This window comes from Monodon monoceros, unplaced genomic scaffold, assembly GCF_005190385.1.
Source record: "Monodon monoceros isolate NGI ecotype Baffin Bay Population unplaced genomic scaffold, NGI_Narwhal_1 Super_Scaffold_20, whole genome shotgun sequence".
In the NCBI taxonomy this organism is placed as follows: Eukaryota; Metazoa; Chordata; class Mammalia; order Artiodactyla; family Monodontidae; genus Monodon; species Monodon monoceros.
Genome location: NW_021703777.1, coordinates 74,652,445 through 74,670,480, shown reverse-complemented (window position 1 = coordinate 74,670,480; position 18,036 = coordinate 74,652,445). Strand labels below are relative to the sequence as shown.

The 18,036-nt window shown below is 42.7% G+C and overlaps 1 protein-coding gene across 9 annotated transcripts in view; it reads left to right on the top strand.

The window, feature by feature from the left end:
• The window catches only part of TBC1D1 (TBC1 domain family member 1), a 288,411-nt gene that overhangs the window by 103,112 nt on the left and 167,263 nt on the right, over positions 1-18,036 (top strand). For all 9 annotated transcript variants that reach the window (XM_029236067.1, XM_029236069.1, XM_029236070.1 and 6 more), the window contains one exon: positions 16,967-17,425. In XM_029236067.1, coding sequence (XP_029091900.1) covers positions 16,967-17,425 — 459 coding nt within the window. The remainder of the gene's footprint in view (positions 1-16,966; positions 17,426-18,036) is intronic.

The window sequence follows — 18,036 nt, the reverse complement described above, 5'->3', positions numbered from 1 at the left end:
ACTGTACCTTGATGGCTTATTGAAAAATGGAGCAAGAGAGAAGATTAGAAGGCACTTTCCAGGCTTTCAAACTACTTGCCTGGAAGGCATTTGGGAAACAAGGAAATGAGAGAGACCTGTTTTAGGGCAAAGAGGATGAGCTTGACTGGGATGTTTTAAGGTCAAGGTGTCCAAAGTCTGGGTGATTCTTAGGTGATTAGAAATTTGAGTCAAGTTTAGGAATGAATTCAGACCTAAGACGTACACTAAATTATCTTTGTCGGCCTTGGGGCAGTGAGTGAGGTCCCTGGAGATAGAGTAGAGAGAAAAGCAGAACGCTATGAAGAGTCTTCCCTGAGATGCCTGTGAAATGGAGGTGCATTTTACTAATACAGTCTAAAGGAGAGAATTACCCTAACAAGATTTCCTTATCCCTCCCCTCAGGGCTTAACTTTATTTTATTTTTTTCCTCTTAACCCTTGTAAACCAAGATGAAGCCCTACTTTTGGAAATGTCTTTTGGATTCAGAGACTGCAGTTCCTGCTTGGTAAGTGGAATGTAGAGATCAGAGTTGAGTTTTAGTGAGGCACAGAGGCTTCTCGCTGCCCGTGAGCCGTCCCCTTGGCATGGGAGAAACGACAAAGCCTTGGACGCATTCCCAAGCAGCTCTTGGCCGGCACAGCCGAGCCTTTATCTCTTGTCAGCCTTGGTTTCGGTGTTGGTTCTCTAGGAATGTTCCTGATTGTAAAATATCTGGTCTCATGAAGATGAAGTCAGTCGAGGACCCTGGGGGAGTGGGGGCGGGGAGGAGGAGCCACACGGTCAGACTCGACAGGTTGGGAGGTGTGGCTCCGGGGCGCTTGGAGGGGGCAGGTCCCGATGCCTGTCTGTTGGAGGGCCCTAGACTCGGGGGCTTGGAGGTCTGAGCCGCCTGGCTGTGCTCCCCGCACCTCCCAGGAGGCTCAGCATCCCCAAGACGTCCCTGCCCTTCTACACAGCTCAAATGGAAAGACAGATTGTTGTATTCTGAGCAGAACTCTCTCTCACTGTGTCTCACCTTCTTTCCTTCCCGTGAGAGAGAGAGAGAGAGAGAGAGAGAGCACGAGCGAGCAAGCGAGTGCGGGAGACTGTGCCTTTTCCCTGCGACAGACTTGCAAAGGCAGTGGTGAGTTTCCGTCTTCCCTGCCCGAGCTGCAAGCCCATAGCTCCGTCCTCCAGCCTCCATTCATGGATCTGCAGGCACCTTGCGACTCTTATTGCCTCTGCTTTTAAAGTCTTCTGAAACCGAAAATGAAACTTGCTGTGTGGCATGATGGGCAGGGAGGACGGTGGGGCTGTGACCCCTTTAACGCAAGGATGACATTTCTCCTACTGCCATAGGCTTTTCTTCCTTTTTCATTCTTTTGATATCCAGGCTGTTCTGTTGGCTTATCCTGGGCTTACAGTCAACTAAAATCTGTAAATCTTTTTCACATGAACTTTGGCAGGCTGGGTCTACTTTCCCAGCTGAGAGTTTATCATATTTTATACTTATCACCATGTTCCTGATGTTGGTATTTTTTTGGTATTTTCATTCTATTAGCCAATTTATTTATATAGCATAGTAGGATTTTGGAACTGGAAGTGATTTAAAGAGTACTGCAGTTCATTCCCTTCAGTGTGACACACGAGTCTCTGGTCTTGGAGAAACTGCCAGTGGAGGGATGGTTGGGTGCTTGGACGAGATCGGATTTTCATTCTCACACACCAGGAGTGTAGGTGGGTCAGGGAGGGGGAGAACCGTTAGCTGAGGGCTGGGTGCCATTAGGAATTGACACTTGGACAACTTCATTCTATGTGCAACTTTACACTGTTTCATTTTCGTCTTGTGTACTTTTCTTTCTTTTTCTTTCTTTTTTTTTATTTTTGCGGTACGTGGGCCTCTCACTGTTGTGGCCTCTCCCGCTGCGGATCGCAGGCTCCGGACGCGCAGGCTCAGCGTCCATGGCTCACGGGCGCAGCCGCTCTGCGGCATGTGGGATCTTCCCGGACCAGGGCACGAACCCGTGTCCCCTGTGTCGGCAGGCGGACTCTCAACCACTGCGCCACCAGGGAAGCCCCTTGTGTACTTTTCTTGATTGATTTCCTTCATCTCTAAATTCAGGAAGAGAGTATTTGCCACTTAATTCTGCTTTTGAGGTATCCTGTGCTGGGATACAGTCTGAGTTTTTTAAACATTTATTGAAGTTATCTAACATGACTTCTGAGAAAGTCAGGGACCAGCAAATAGTGTTGTTATTGTCATACTTGGTAGACATAAAGTATAAAATATGTTAGGTGGAAAATAGATTAGACCAGTTCTAACTAATATCCTTTACTGGCCAGAGTTCTGATGTGCCTGTTGATCAAGATGAAAGAAAGGGGATGGCCACTTGGTGAGTATAGTTTATTTCCAAAAATGGACTGAGATGATACGAGAGAAAAGACCTGTTTCTACCACTCATCTGAATGAAATTTGGGATTCTTGAACATACATGATAGGTTTTATTCAAGAATGCAGTCAATGCTGTAAAAGCTAGTGTGGTGCAGTATTTTAAAACTGTAAATAATGTGGTTTATAAATAGTATTTATAAGCCATAGCAGAAGCCCTTCTGGCAGTTAAGTCGGACAGTCATGCATTAGTAAGTTTAAATTTCTAACATGCTCCTGGAAACTACTATGGATCTCACAGATGCGGGTGACAGGGCTGTGAATGGGCTGCCAGGTAAGTGTGTGCAGGTTGCATACTGCACAAAAGCATCCAGCCGACAGGGCAAGCAGGGGCTGAGATCCAGCCCACACTTGGCATACCAGAGTCTTTTTGTTTGTGAGGTTGGGGAGGACAGGGGTTTTTGGCTTTCAGTAATTTGGACAAAGGCACCGTATATGCAGAGGGTAGCTCTATGCTATAAATTATTTTGTGTTTATAAAAATTAATATTGATGTTGTCAAGGTGATTCCATACTGTGTTCACAAATGTTATAATTTGAATTAGGTTGATTTTACTGCAATTCCTAGGAAGTAGCAAGAGTATTTATCTGACTAAGAGGGCTAATGGTTTATCTAAACTCAAGTTTGAACTGTCAGCTTCATAAAACAGGCCAGTTCTTACTATTATCACAATTTTTATTTAAGCTACAAATTTTTGTCTTACGTAATTACCTATGCATGTAAAAGGGCAGTCTTTTGAATATCGCTTTTAGACTGTTGTCTGAAGTTTTTAGTTTCTGTGGATATGGAAGTTTATTTTTCAGATGGTGTCCCATGACTTAAATTTTGTGTGTTATGTAGTGAAGCATTTGGGGTCACTTAGAAATGTGTGCTGAAATTCTGCATTGAAAATAATTTATCATATGTTTAAAATGAAGATTTTTTTTCTTCCAAATAATTTTGTCCCTGGAAGGCTTTATCTAATAAAATTAGACAGTAACCTCTAACATTTCTTAAAGTTTAAGAAAAATGTACTCTTTTAAAATTAACCTTTTTGTGAGATTGCAAAAGCAGTGTATGTAAATACAGAAAAACAACATGTTGATAAGCAAAAATAAGGAACCACCGAATTTCTGCTACCCAGAGATAACCATGGGCAGTCCCTTCCAGATCTTTAGTGATGAGCAGTGTTTAAAATTGCATCTCTTTTGCTGAAAATAAGTAGAAGAGATAACAGCTCTTCACACATACATACTTTTAAAAAAACCTGTCAGAGTTTTGGCCCAGCATGCCAAAATGGACTGGGTGCATGGGGTGCGGACTTGTTCTCTGGGCTGCAGCGCACGCTACCTACACAATTTCCATGCTTCCTTCAGGAATAAAATGACCTTGAAAAGAGAGAGAACTCATATGCATGAATAGGGAATTGTAATTTGTATTCAGATTTCTGGACTTTTTTTTTGGTTTCAGTGGGTGGTTCTCCCATCCAACCAGTCAACTCTCACATCCAGAGAATTACTAATTCTTGCCTGTTTGACCTTCGGAATTGTGCTTTGCCTCATCATCTTCTCTGCATCTGTATTGCCACAGCCCTAGCCGGAGGACGTCATTTCTTCCTGCTCAGATGCTCCTTTGTTCACACGTGGATTCGTTTATTCGGTCTGATGTGAGGAAAAGGGCCAGGCACTGGGGTGACAAGGCCCTTGGTTCTGGGACTGAGCTTCTCAAGCAGGGTGAGGGCAGGGAACTAAGCCATTCCCACTTCAGCATCCTCCTGCCTGTCATCCTCCTTCTGCTGTTTTGTCCGTCACACCCATTCTCTCCACAGCAGCCGTGTGACCTGTTGGAAACTCTGCTGGCCCAGCCTCACCTGTGTCAGCCTCCCGCCATGTGCTAGGCGAGGGGAGCGCCCTCCTTGCCTCTCCTGACCAGCCTCGACTCCTTGAAGGCTCAGCCCGGGGCTCCTCTCCTCCAAGCCTCTCCTCCTGTCCTGCCCTCTCCTCCCTTCACTGGTGACCGCTCCTGTGGCCTCCAGTGCCTGATTTTCTAAAAAGTGCTGTGTTTCTTTCTCCACTTAGATGGTCACTTTCATCGACAGCCCCCGTGCCCGACACTGATCCAGAAGACTCTGTGTTTCTGTAAAATGGAAATAGCATGGTTTTCCTCCGAGGGTTGGTGTGAGGATGCAGCGAGGTAATCTGTGTGAAGCATGGTGTCTGGCACATAGTTGGCTTCCGTGAGTGGGGGTTAGTGCCCGAGATATGATATTAACTTAAACTACTTGATTCGATGAAGGTCTCAGAAGTTCAGCTTTTCCCCGGACAGTGTGCATATGATTGTATAGAATATTGGTGTCACACTTTCTCTACCTGATATTAGGTAAGGTTCATGAAAGTAGTCATTTTATTTTTTGTTTCTTTCATTTTTTTTCTTTTTTTTGCGGTACGCGGGCCTCTCACTGTTGTGGCCTCTCCTGTTGCGGAGCACAGGCTCCGGACGTGCAGGCTCAGTGGCCGGGCTCACGGGGCCAGCCGCTCTGCGGCATGTGGGATCTTCCCGGACCGGGACACGAACCCGTGTCCCCTGCATCAGCAGGAGGACTCTTAACCACTGCGCCACTAGGGAAGCCCCATATTTTCAAATAAATATATTTAAATTAAGGTTAATTAGATTATTTATTTTACGCTTTAAGATAGAGAAACAGAAAAGTGCCGTTCACTTGCCTCTCACATTAAAGTGTGTGTGTTTAGTAAACACTGACACAAACCTGCAGGGTCCACAGAAATGAATCAAATGACACCCCATTCCCAGCCCCAGATGTCAGTGCTGTGACCTGTATTACCACAGCAGGCCGGGGCCCGTGGGAATGGAGGTGCTTGAACGGGTCTGGAAGAATCAGCAGATGCTAGTGGAGAGTCGATGGAAGAAGATTCTAGAGTAAAGGCTGCCCTGCGTGCCTGCACTTGTCAGATGTGAGCTGCAGCTTAAATGACAGTTTCTTGAAATGAGAATTCAAAGGTATTTATTTTGTCATATTTTCCTACCGTCCCATCGGCAGGGCTAACGTAAAGTTGACGGTTGAAAATTATTTTCATTTGTTTGTATATTAGACTAAATTGTCATAATCAAGGACTAGCTAGGCAATACATCACATCAGACTCAAATTGAGTACTTATAACATGTGAAAAGAGTTGTAACGTTTTTATATTGGTGAAATTTATTTAGAAATTTACATAGAAATTATTTACATAGAAATTAATTCCGTAACTCTAAGTAATGGACATTTGAGTTTTAACCCACTTAGATTTTGCTTCCCTTATGGGCTGCATCATAACATTGTAATATCCCTTTGTAGACTTCGATGGCTAAAGCTTCTGGTATAGTTTTCCCATTTTCAGCTAGATTTATGTGTGCATTGGGGCGGTGGGATGGCTTTGTTTTATTGTTCATCTATGCAGTACATACACACCATGATCCTGAGAGAGATGGCTGGCGGTGGTGGTGATCTTATGTTTGAGTTATTGTAGCTGGTCCCTCCGCTGCATCTGCCCCCCAACACCCACTCTTCCTTAAGTCCAAGAATCCTTAACCTGGAATCTGAGGATGGAAGTTGGGAGTGGGGGTCCCTGAACTTGGATGGGGAAAAAAATTCACCTTTATTTCCACTAACCTTTAACTGCAGTTTAACATCTTCAGTTATGAGTCATCACCCTCCCCATAGCATTAGCAACTCCTGTGATAGTAACATCAATAAAATCACGTGTTTTCATATTGCATTATAGTTGCTACACATCTCTCAAAAATACTGTATATGCTCATCATTACTTTGAATTATGGCAGACATACGATTTGCCGCTAGACCTTGTTAAGTTTGGTGATAAGCACATAATGCTTTATCATAATTATTTGGATAATTCCCTCCTGGTATAATTCTTTTGTATTGCTTTGTGTAAATGCCTATGGCATTTAAAAATCTAACTCTGAGAAGAGTCCGTAGGGGTTTGTCAGAGGGTGTCTGTGGCACAGTGAGTTTAGGAGCCTCTGCTTTGGTCCCTGGGGTGCATTTGAGAGAGCATACCAACATTTACTTTGGGAGAACTGGTAGGAATGTGGGGTATGTAATTAAAAGCTGAGATACCGTCTCTCATTCCCATACATCCTTGCCTGTTGTCTTAACCCCTGGCAGCATGGAGCTTTGCACAGCCTCGGTAGCTCTTGTGGTCATTGTAATATACGCTCACCACAAAAAAAAAAAGCGTTAAAGTACATTCTCTATAGCCTTTGAAAAAATACGCTAAATGTTTCCCATCCAAAAATGGTTAAAGTAAAAATAGCTTAGGTGCTTAAAGGGGCAGCCTTCAGCTGTCTAGAAAAATCTTATAATCCAAAAAGATTTAGTCTCAGTGTTTCTGGTTTGCTATTTTTACAGCATTTGTTCCTTCTGCAAATATTTGTTGCATGTATACTATGCACAGGCATTGTGTTGGAGATTCCACAGGTTTATCATGGTTTCTCTTCTAAGGTTTACTTGAGATATCTCTTATCACTTAAAAACCTTGAAATCACTAAACTTTCATTTTCAATTGCAATCATTCATACATTGAGCATACTTGCTGTATGCCAGGCACTGTCCTAGGCACTTTGGGCTGTATCAGTGAGCAAAATAGACAATAATTTTGCTGTCTTATAGCTGACGTTCAAGAATTTAGGTGTTTTCTGCTCTGAAGTTTGTAGGGCTGTCCTGAAAGTGCCACAGAAACTGTTTGCCACTCACAGACCTGTGTAGTTTTGTAAGGTAGTGGTTTTCACTCTCTGTTCCTGTGGGCCTTGTGACACCTCAGGGCTGGCAGGAGGAAGGAGAAGGGAATGTCCTCCTTCCCCAGCTCCATTTTAATCAGAGCTTTGCTACTCTTATATTTTGGGGTGGGCTGGGCGAGAGTTTCATTGCCTACAGGATGTTTGGAAATTTGGTCACATTAAAAATGTGGTTGGCATTATCTGTGGCTGGCTGATATGGAATAAATTTTTGTCACTTATTACCAGTTCTGTACTGAAAGGCAGTTGGAGTAATAGCAAGCTCATTGCCTTTAGGTGCTGCTACTTGAATAATAGAGAGTTGACCTTTTCTTACTTGGCAAATGTGAAGGTCACAGTTGGCATTTTTTGGAAAGTAATATGTGCTAGGCTCTACACTAACAACTTTCACATTGTTTAATTTTCTTCTCAAAACAACCTAAAAGGGTAGCTGGTAATATCCAATTTTGATATAAGAGGATGCCGAGCTTCTAAGAAGCTGGGTGTCCTGCTCAGACTTGCACATGAAGTGGCAGAGTTTGGAGCTTATTTTGGCATTTCAGCTCCAGAGTTCCCTGTAGGAACTGTCAGTGCAGTAGATTCTTGGCTTCAGCTGGGGAAGGAGTTAGGGCTGACTTTTTCTGTCTTTTTAAAGTTTATTCTGTTTCTGCTGCCACATGCCCTCTCTCCCCCATCTCGCTCTGAATGGAATGTGTCTCTGTGGTCTGAAAAGCAATACTGGGTTCACTCTTATCTCTCTTACTTACCTCCCCCCTTCCCCCATGCACACAAACACTTCGTGCTCTAAACGCAGCTATGGGGAGCCTAAGTGGTGGGTGCTCCTCACACGTTTGCCAGAGCGGCTTCTGATTGAGCAGAGTTCACGACAGGTAGCACGAGGTTAATTGGAATTGGATCCTGAATAGGTTAAAAAAAATTTTTTTTTTTTTTTTGTATTTCCATTGTGTACAGTGTTTGCAGTGAATGAAATTGATGCTGTGATCGGAAAGGAATGAGATGGTTCTAGAATGGGTTGACACTATGCCCATGACGATAAATGCAGAACACTATGATCCTTTTTTTTTTTTTTTTTTTTAAGTAAAGGAAATGACCATTTAGTATACACAAGCAGCCATAGGTAAGAAAAAAACTGCTAACTGTGATATTTCTGGGCTTGGGATTATAGGCAACTTTAACTTCATATGTTTTTGTATTTTTCTTTTATATGGATGTGTATTAAGCTTGTTACTGAAAATAAAAGATGACTAAAGAGTACATTCTGCTGCTGAGTTTAAAAAGGAGTCTGGGGACTTCCCTGGCAGTCCGGTGGTTAAGACTACTTGCTTCCATTGCAGGGGACATGGTCCGGGAACTGTGGCTTCATGAACTGTGGGTTGGGTGGGCCTGTGTGTCCCACCTAACGAGTTTAATATGTTTGGTCCTGGGTGATTTTAGGTAGAAGCAAAACACTATTGGTGCCCAGTGCTCTAGCTGGTTTCACTGTTTTGTTTATAAATGCACACTGTGTGACCAAATATTCCTTTATTGAAGATCTCTCCTCAGTGATAAAATTTCAAAAGGGCATCATTTATAGAAACTAATTATGGCGTGTGTCCTGGAGAAGGAACCAGCGCTCTGTTTAACGGTTTCTTATAGCACGTTTATACGTTTTTAGTTGCCCTGCCTTGTAGAAGAGAGACCGCAGTAGCCCTTTTCAAAGATTATGTAACATACATAACTGATACCGGGTGATTGCTGTGGTTAACTGCTGGTTCATTATATTTGTGAATGTTTTGTAACCTTGGAGAGATTATTTTGAAGTAAACTTTAATCAAAATTATAGAGTAGCATTTCCTATAAGGCATTTGCTCTTACGTGTTTAACAACCTGAGACCTCTGAAATACAGTCAGTTTATTTGCAAATCAGATTTGCCCTTAAATGGTATAAATAGCTTGTCAGATATCTGTGTGGCGAGTCTTGTGTTTTTGTCTTCACTAGTTCGTTCATCTGTGCTGTGAGCAGGGTCTGGATCTGTGCAGTTGGGCCGCTTTATTGCTGTTCACAGCTTGCCTAGGGTCTTAATAATCCCATGGATTTTGGGTGTGATGGTGTAGCGGGCAGGGAGAGGAGCGCTTTCCTTACCTCGGGGCATGACAGAGGACAGGGGGTAAGAGAGCTGAGAGCTGTCGGGTGCTTCTGAAAACTGCAGGTGCCAGGGCCCCACCTCCACAGGCTGCTTCACCTCAACTGATGAGCAGTCACTCGTTTTTAACATTATTGGCAGTTCTGATGTGCGGCCACATTTGAGTTGCGAATCAGTGCATTAAATGAAGAGGGTTGGACTTTGAGGACTCATGTTCCCAGGTTGAACATCCAGTGATTTCTGTCAGTGTTTATGCTGACCATTGAAAACGTCTTGGCTTCTAAAAATTGTTTTAGAAAACTTAACGAAACAACTTCCTAATCTCACAGCAATATCTTCTACTCTTCCCTTTCTTCTCCCACCTTCTTTTGTTAGCTCCTGCAGCTATTAAATCACTTCTCGAGTTGGATTTTAGTCTCATTGTTTTAAGTGTTTGTAGAAAAGCGCCAGTTTAGCCAGAAGGTTGTAGTGAACCTTTCAAACGATTATTTTGGAACATGACGCTGGGTTTTGTGTTTGCATTGCACCTTTCATGGGGTTTAAAAGCTACTAAGATAAGAGTTTATCCAGTTTGCCATATCAGAACTAGAGTGGCTGAATACTACTACTTCTGTTTGACCTGGAGGATAGAAAGATGAGGCAGTCCTGACTGAGGGTGTGAGACCTGCGTCATCGGCGTTTCTGACGTGCCAGGCGCTTCCCCAGCCAGCTCACAGCACGTTTGATCTTTATTTTGGGAAGATGTAATGCATTCATCTGCCCTTTGGCTAATTGTAAGCGCACAGCAGGAGTGGAGGCATTGGTTCCCTTTGAAGAGTCACGACAGACCTCTCCTGGGGACCAGCCTTCTCCAGCACGCATTGGAAATTGCACATGCAGACGTGTCTCTTCCTCCCTGCACTGTGAACCTCTACTAAGGCCAGGAGGAATCTCGTCTTATTCACTGTATGAGGTGTATTCACATCTTTATTTCGAGTCTAGTCTTGACAGGCTGGACCGTTGGGTAATATGAATGCTCATGCATGCTTTATATAGAGAGCATTAGACAGCTGTCTTATTCTCTTTAAATAACTTAAGTATGGAGCACTAGTAAGAAGGTATTTTCTTAGTCGTTTTGTGTGAAATTCAAGGCATGTAAGATAGAGTGAGGCGACACGGTTTAATTTCGTTTTCTTCCCCTATTTACGTTGTTTATGACCAACAAGTACAAATAACCACTCATCCACAAAAACAAAACACAAGTCTGTTCCTTCTGGAAAATAATTATGTGGAATGATTATTTTCTGTTTGAAGTGCTTGTTTTAACTCCTTGCAGTGTGGGAACATTTAATCCAACGGACAAAACACAGTGTGGCCTGCCATGTTTTTGCAATTTTGGAATGCTTTAATCTTAAATAACAGGGGGAAATGCTAGAGTTCTAAATGCAAATATGGGCTGCTTTAGATTCATTTAATATTTTATTTGTTACTAGTTGGCAGAAAAACAAACGTGTAAACGTACAGCAAAATGGCTTTTTGTTCTAAATACTGTTTCAGGAGCTCTTTCCTAAGTCCTTGCGAATAAAATTACACTTGCCGTGTGTTTATAATCCTTTAAAATCCTCAAATCCTTAAAAAGAAACTTGACCCACAGGTTTAAATAAGGACTTTATTTACAGAAATGAATATTTCTAATTCTCTTAGAGTATCATTTTCTGGCTACTTATACAACAATATTCACTCAAACCTGCTACAGAAACTTCATACTGTACTGTGTATTTGTTAGTATGTGAATTCAAAAGAAACTTGTTTTGGCTGTGAAATAAGTGCAGGCTTGCTTTAAAATTGACCTTTAGTATAAATTCAAATAGGTTGACAGAAGAGCAGTTCAGTAAATTTTTATATGTCTAAAAGAGGGCCCGTTTCTTCATTATTGGCGATTCATTTCAATTTACATTTTTGTTGTGATCCCTGTTATTGAAAGAAAACCAAATATCAAACCCTCATTGAATTTATCTCAACAAAATGCTTTTCAGATTCTTGTTTTTGCTGCCGTTAGTTGATTTACTTTATCTGCTTATCTGCAATCAGAAATGACGTAGATATTATTGCTGTGACTAAACTAAAAAAAGATTTTTTTCAAAGTACTCAGATCATATCGTGGGAATAAACTCCACTGACCTCAGCCTATTTGCCCTGAAAGTGTCTGTATATTTGCAGTAAATATTGTAACTTGAAGTATACGTTCTCATAGACTAAAGTGTCACCTTGAGACATTTTTCAGTTGCTTGCTTACTTTGGACGGTCAGTGTGGGCATCCCCTCTTTATTTTATATATGTCTGTCTGTAAGCTGCCAACTTCGGCAGACCCGTCTCAGCCCTTGGTTTAGTTTCAGCCCCCTCCTCTCCCTTTCTTGAAGGAGTGCTTGTTTCCTTTGCCATCTCTGGCATCATCCTTGCCTGCCTGCCTGTCCTCCTGCTTCTCTGCCTGTGATTCCTCAGCTTCTTTATACCTGAAATGTTGGTGTATCCTAAACATCTCATCTTTGCCCTCTTCCTTTACCTTCCCTTTTTCTGTTCTCAAGGCATCAGCCACCTCTGGTCCGTGTATATGTGCTGGTGATGTCCGGTCTAGATCTCCTGTCTTGGACTCCAGGCTGGCTTGTCCAACTGCCCACTAGATGCCTTTACGTTCAAGTCCTCTTGTTCGTACTCAGCATGGACAGGAGCAGCGCTCATTGTAATCTCTCCTCAAGCCTGCTGCCTCTGTATTCCCTACTGAAGAAGTCTAAGCCAGAGCCCTGTGAGTCCCGTGCAGTCTTCCACACCCTCAATGCCCCTGTCTGGGTAATCACCAAGTCTTGTGGGTCTGTCTTCCAGAATCTTTCACGCAGCCTTCCTCTCTGTCTTCAGTGCTTGCTGCTTAGTTCAGGTTCCCAGCAAACCCCATCTCTGTTACTGTAAAGGGTTCTAACCAAACTTCCTTCCAGGCCCCACTCCCTTCCAAGGCAGAGGGCTACCTTGTGTTCATCTCACACTTCTGAATCCCTACCTTCTGGCATCCAGTCATACCAAGGACAATGTTTGAAAATAAAATGAAGTAAGTGGCCCAGTTCCCTTATGTAACAAGCAACAGTATAGGTGAGTCTAGGACAGAGTTACAAAGAATAGAGAATTCAGGGGCTTCCCTGTGGCGCAGTGGTTAAGAATCCGCCTGCCAACGCAGGGGACACGGGTTCGATCGCTGGTCCAGAAGATCCCACATGCCGTGGAGCAGCTAAGCCCGTGCGCCACAACTGCTGAGCCTGTGCTCTAGAGCCCGTGCACCGCAACTACTGAGCCTGCGTGCCACAGCTACTGAAGCCCACGCGCCTAGAGCCCAGGCTCCACAAAAAGAGAAGCCACCACCGTGAGAAGCCTGCATACCACAACGAAGAGTAGCCCCCTCTCGCAACCAGAGAAAAGCCCATGTGCAGCAATGAAGACCCAGCGCAGCCAAAAATAAAATAAATAAATTTATTAAAAAAAAATAGAGAATTCAGGATTTCGTCACAGGTGGACAGTATGCCTTCATTTTTCTTTTTTAAAAAAATTTTTATACAATTTTTAAAGGTTACTTTCCACTTACAGTTACTACAGAATATTGACTATATTCCCTGTGTTCCACAATACCTCCTTGAACCTATCTTACACCCAGTAGTTTGTACCTCCCACTCCCCTACCCTTATGTTGCTCCTCTCCCCACTGGTAACCACTAGTTCTCTATATCTGTAAGTCTGCTTCTTTCTTGTTGTATTCACTAAATTTGTTGTATTTTTTAGACTTCACATATAAGTGATTTTCTCTTGACTTATTTCACTTAGCATAATGCCCTCCAAATCCATCCACGTTGCTGCAGATGGTAAACTTTCATTCTTTTTTATGGCTGAGTAGTATTCCATTGTGTGTGTGTGTGTGTGTGTGTGTGTGTGTGTATACACCACCTATTCTTTATCCATTCATATGTTGATGGACACTTAGGTTTTTTTCCATGTCTTGGCAGTTGTAAATAATGCTGCTGTGAACATTGGGGTGCATGTATCTTTTCAAATTCATTTTTGTTTTTCTCAGATGTATACCCAGTAGTGGAATTGCTGGGTCATATGGTAGTTCTATTTTTAGCTTTTTGAGAAACCTCCATGCTGATTTCCACAGTGGCTGCACGAATTTACATTCCTACCAACAGTGTACGAGGGTTCGCTTTTCCCCACATCCTTGCCAACATTTGTTATTTGTGTTCTTTTTGATGATAGCCGTTCTCTGACAGGTGTGAGATCACTGTGGTTTTGATTTGCATTTCCCTGATGATTAGTGATGTTGAGCATCTTTTCCTGTGCCTGTTGGCCATCTGCCTTTCTTCTTTGGAAAAATGTCTATTCTTCTGCCCATTTTAAAAATTGGGTTGTTTGTTTTTTTGATGTTAAGTTGTATGAGCTGTTTATATATGTTAGATATTAATCCCTTAACGGTCATATCATTTGCAAATATTTTCTCCCATCTACTAGACTGTCTTTGTTTTGTCAGTGGTGTCCTTTGTTGTGCAAAAGCTTTTAAGTGTAATTAGGTTCCCTTTGTTTGTCTTCACTTTTATTCCCTTTAGGAGATGGATCCAAAAAAATATCGCTTCAATTTATGTCAAAGAGTGTTCTGCCTATGGTTTCCTCTAGGAGTTTTATAGTACATGGGCTCAGTAGTTGTGGCTTGCAGGCTCTAGAGAGCAGGCTCAGTAGTTGTGGCACATGGGCTTAGTTGCTCCGTGGCATGTGGGATCTGACCGGACCAAGGCTCGAACCCATGTCCCCTACTTTGGCAGGTGGATTCTTAACCACTGTGCCACCAGGGAAGTCCCCAGTATATTAATTTTGTATCCTGAAGCATTACTGAATTCATTGATGAGCTCTTGTAGTTTTCTGGTACCATCTTTAGGATTTTCTATGTATAGTGTCATGTCATCTGCAAACAGTGACAGTTTTACTTCTTCCTTTCCAATTTGGATTCCTTTATTTCTTTTTCTTTGATTGCTTGGCTAGGACTTCCAAAACTGTGTTGAATAAAAGTGACGAGAGATCCTTGTCTTGTTCCTGATCTTAGAGTGAGTGCTTTCAGCTTTTCACTGTTGAGTATGACGTTAGCTGTGGGTTTGTCATATGCCTTCATTTTTCAAAAAATGGTGCTCAGGTCTGTTCTGGTTAAGGGAACTAAACTATCAAAGTTTTGCAAACTTAGGCACATGTGGAGTCCACTTTTTATTTAGTCTCCTAGTATACTTGAATGACTTACAGAAATGTTTTAAAAACGTTAGATTTTTAACTATTTACAATTTATTGTTGAAACTGTGTTTGGCAATACGCCTTCAAATATTCTGAAGTTGTTATATTCTTGTCAGGATCCCTGAGATTTTTTTTTAACCCCAATTATCTCCTTGATACCCATATTCACACAGCTCACTAGAGCAGGGAGAGGCACCTGCTAGAGCAGGGAGAGGCACTGGTTTTTGACTAAAGCGTGTGTTTCGAAGATTCTAATCAAAGGATAGGAGAGACTGGTGGTAGGAAAAATGACCACAGCTCAACTCTGACCAAGGACGATGTACTCGTTAGCCTCCTCTGACCTTGTGAAGCGAGGGAACAAGCAAGTTCTCTACTTTGTGTCTTACTTGTGTTTGTACCTTTTATTGCTGAGTCACCATAAATTCATGTGACTTCACACATTTTCTCTCCCCTTTGATATGTAACGAAAGACACCATTCATTACTCACTTCAGATGCAGTGGAAGACCCAGCATATAGAAATGTCAGTTATTGTTTTAAAAAAAGCCTCAAAAGACTGAGTAAGCTTTGAATTTTCTGTTCAGAGAGTGGGGTTAATAATTAGGAAGATTCACATGGCTCCTGATAAAATAATTTTACCCACTTGCTCAGAAAAGCGGCAAGGTTTTCACTTGCATAAATCGTTTTTCTTTTTTTTGAAAAAGTCATTATTCTTTACCCTTACAGAAACAACTTTTACCTGAAAAATCTTGTAAGTATTTTTTTCCCCCAGAGAGAAAAACAGGCTGTTTTTGCCAAGTTCCTGTAGTGACTGGTTGGCAAAGGTGTGAGTGAAATCTAGACTTTCTGCTTTCTTCTCTCTGTCCTTTTATATTGATAAACAATTTTTAGGCCTCCACAGGATATGTAATTATTTGTCAGTGGAGGAATGAGCTACAGCTCAAGCAAATACTCAGGGCACATGGTTGCTTGACGTTGAAATTCTGGCTTCCTTAGTGTCATTTAGGTCTTATGCTTCAGGAATTAATTTTTTAAAACATAAAATCTCTGAAGATAAAACTGACTTTTGTACGATAAAAGATCTTGAAAGGATATATCTTAATCTTTATGGCAGAGATTGTCTTTAAGGTGTGCTTGGTACGAAATCACAAAGAGAAAAGTCTTTTGAGTCGTTGGGTCTTTGGGGATTATGTTATGAACACAGAATATAAGCTTGCTTCTTAAAATCCACTAAAACCACCTCCCTTTACTGTATGTACTGATCTTTGACTTGAATTGAAAAGGGGTTCTTTTCCCTCTATGTCATTAAAAAGACATTGGGCCTATGGGTATTGGGTCTTAAATTGGATTTTCTTACAAAGAGAAAAGGAAAAATTGGCTTTGGGTGTTAGGGCATAACAAAAACTAGGCCCTTCCTTATGAACATTGAATTTGTGCCTGTTTTGTGTTAGTACTGAGGCTGTACATCATCCAGATGATTGCACAGATGCTTATTCATGCGGTTGGGGACTCATCTCGGTCTGTGGCTTCTTTGAGGGATCTTGTCAGAAGCTAATGATGAGAGGGTGTAGCAGTAGTGCCGACAGTAGCACACGAGACCCTTTTGTTCATTCTCTTGATCATGACTTTACATTAGGAATCAAAGGCTTTAGAAGCTCAGTGGAAAGAATCCCCAGTGTGTTGCCCTGATGATGATACTGCCATGGGTTGCTTACTCCTCGATTAAAACCTCCTAGCTGTGTAGTCAATACTATTCAACTATTGGGGAATATAAGACTGAGGAATAAATTGTTAGTTGTCATTAGAGAAAATAATGATGTTATGATTAGAAGAAAGGTTGTACAAGATAATTACAGTCTTGTTCTCCTCATCCCATCATTTATTTTGGAAGACTTGATGCACTGCCAAGATGCACTGCCATGAAATTAGAATAACTGCATAATGTTTTGGTGGCAGCTTCCCGGAGAAGACCTTTGGCTTTGGAGTGGGGGGACCAGCCTGGGTTTGACTTGCCATGTGTGGCTGTGTGGCTGTGAGCTCCTTACTTAAGCTTGCAGGATGTTGGGTGCGCGAATCCTCTAGCGTAGCCCCAGCGCGGAAGAGGTGCTTAGTAAATACTTTTCCCCTTCTTGTCTCTGTGTAAGTTGCCCATTTCCCTCTCCTGGTCCCAGATTCCCAGTGGGATGCACCTTCAGGCTGATGGAATACGCCATGTGCCGATGGGGAGAGCACGGCGTTGGCTCCTGTGGATGAGGGTCCTGTGCCGCGCCAACCACTGCGGGTTCCAAATAACACTCCTTCCTTGCCCGGCAGGTGCCTGAGATCATCAGCTCCATCCGGCAGGCCGGGAAGATCGCCCGCCAGGACGAGCTCCGCTGCCCTTCCGAGTTCGATGACACGTTTGCCAAGAAGTTTGAGGTGCTGTTCTGCGGCCGCGTGGCGGTGGCGCACCGGAAGGCCCCGCCCGCCCTGATCGATGAGTGCATCGAGGGCTTCAGCCACGTGAGCGGCGGCGGCTTCTCCTCGGATCAGCTCCGGGCTGCGCCGCAGCCGCCGGGGGACCGGGAGCGGGGCCCACGGCCAATGCGCAAGTCCTTCTCCCAGCCCGGGCTGCGCTCCTTGGCCTTCAGGAAGGAGTTTCAGGATGCAGGCCTGCGGAGTAGTAGTTTTTTCAGCTCCTTTGAGGAGAACGACATCGAGAACCACCTGATTAGTGGACACAGTATTGTGCAGCCGACGGATATTGAGGAAAATCGAACTATGCTCTTCACGGTAAAATATTATCAAAGCCTCATGCGCATCCTCGGTCTGATCTGTGTGTTTAAAAGAAAATCTGCTTTATCAAGCGAAGATTCTTTGTGAATTTCTTTTGGATTTATGTGTGAATCCATATGTTTTTATACTGAATCATTCTTTTCTCAAGATAAAATCCTTATTTAGTCCCTAATTAGCCTTTGGAATTCATCAGGGGGTCACATAAAGAGACTCCTATCTTATATCCTCTATGACTTTTATCCCCCTCCCCCATGGTTGTGAAGACACCTTTTCAATGTGGAAAGAAGAGTTAATATTCGTAAAAGAGGCCCCCAAAGGAGATTTTTAAAATGGATATTAATTTCAAGTAATGTATTTCAACAAAATCTTTTTGGAAAATACCCCTTCTTTACTACTTTTACTAATTTGTAAAATACTTACCCTTTGTTATCTGGATAATTAGATTTGGGGATAACATGATATTTGAAATTGATACCCAAGCTGAAATATTAGTTTAGCCAATTGCTCACTCACTTTTTTCTAGAAATGGTTTGGTAAACTGACAGCCAACTGCCAGAAAAGGCATGGACAGGGAAGCTGTCCCTGGCAGTCGCCGCTCCTGGGTTCCA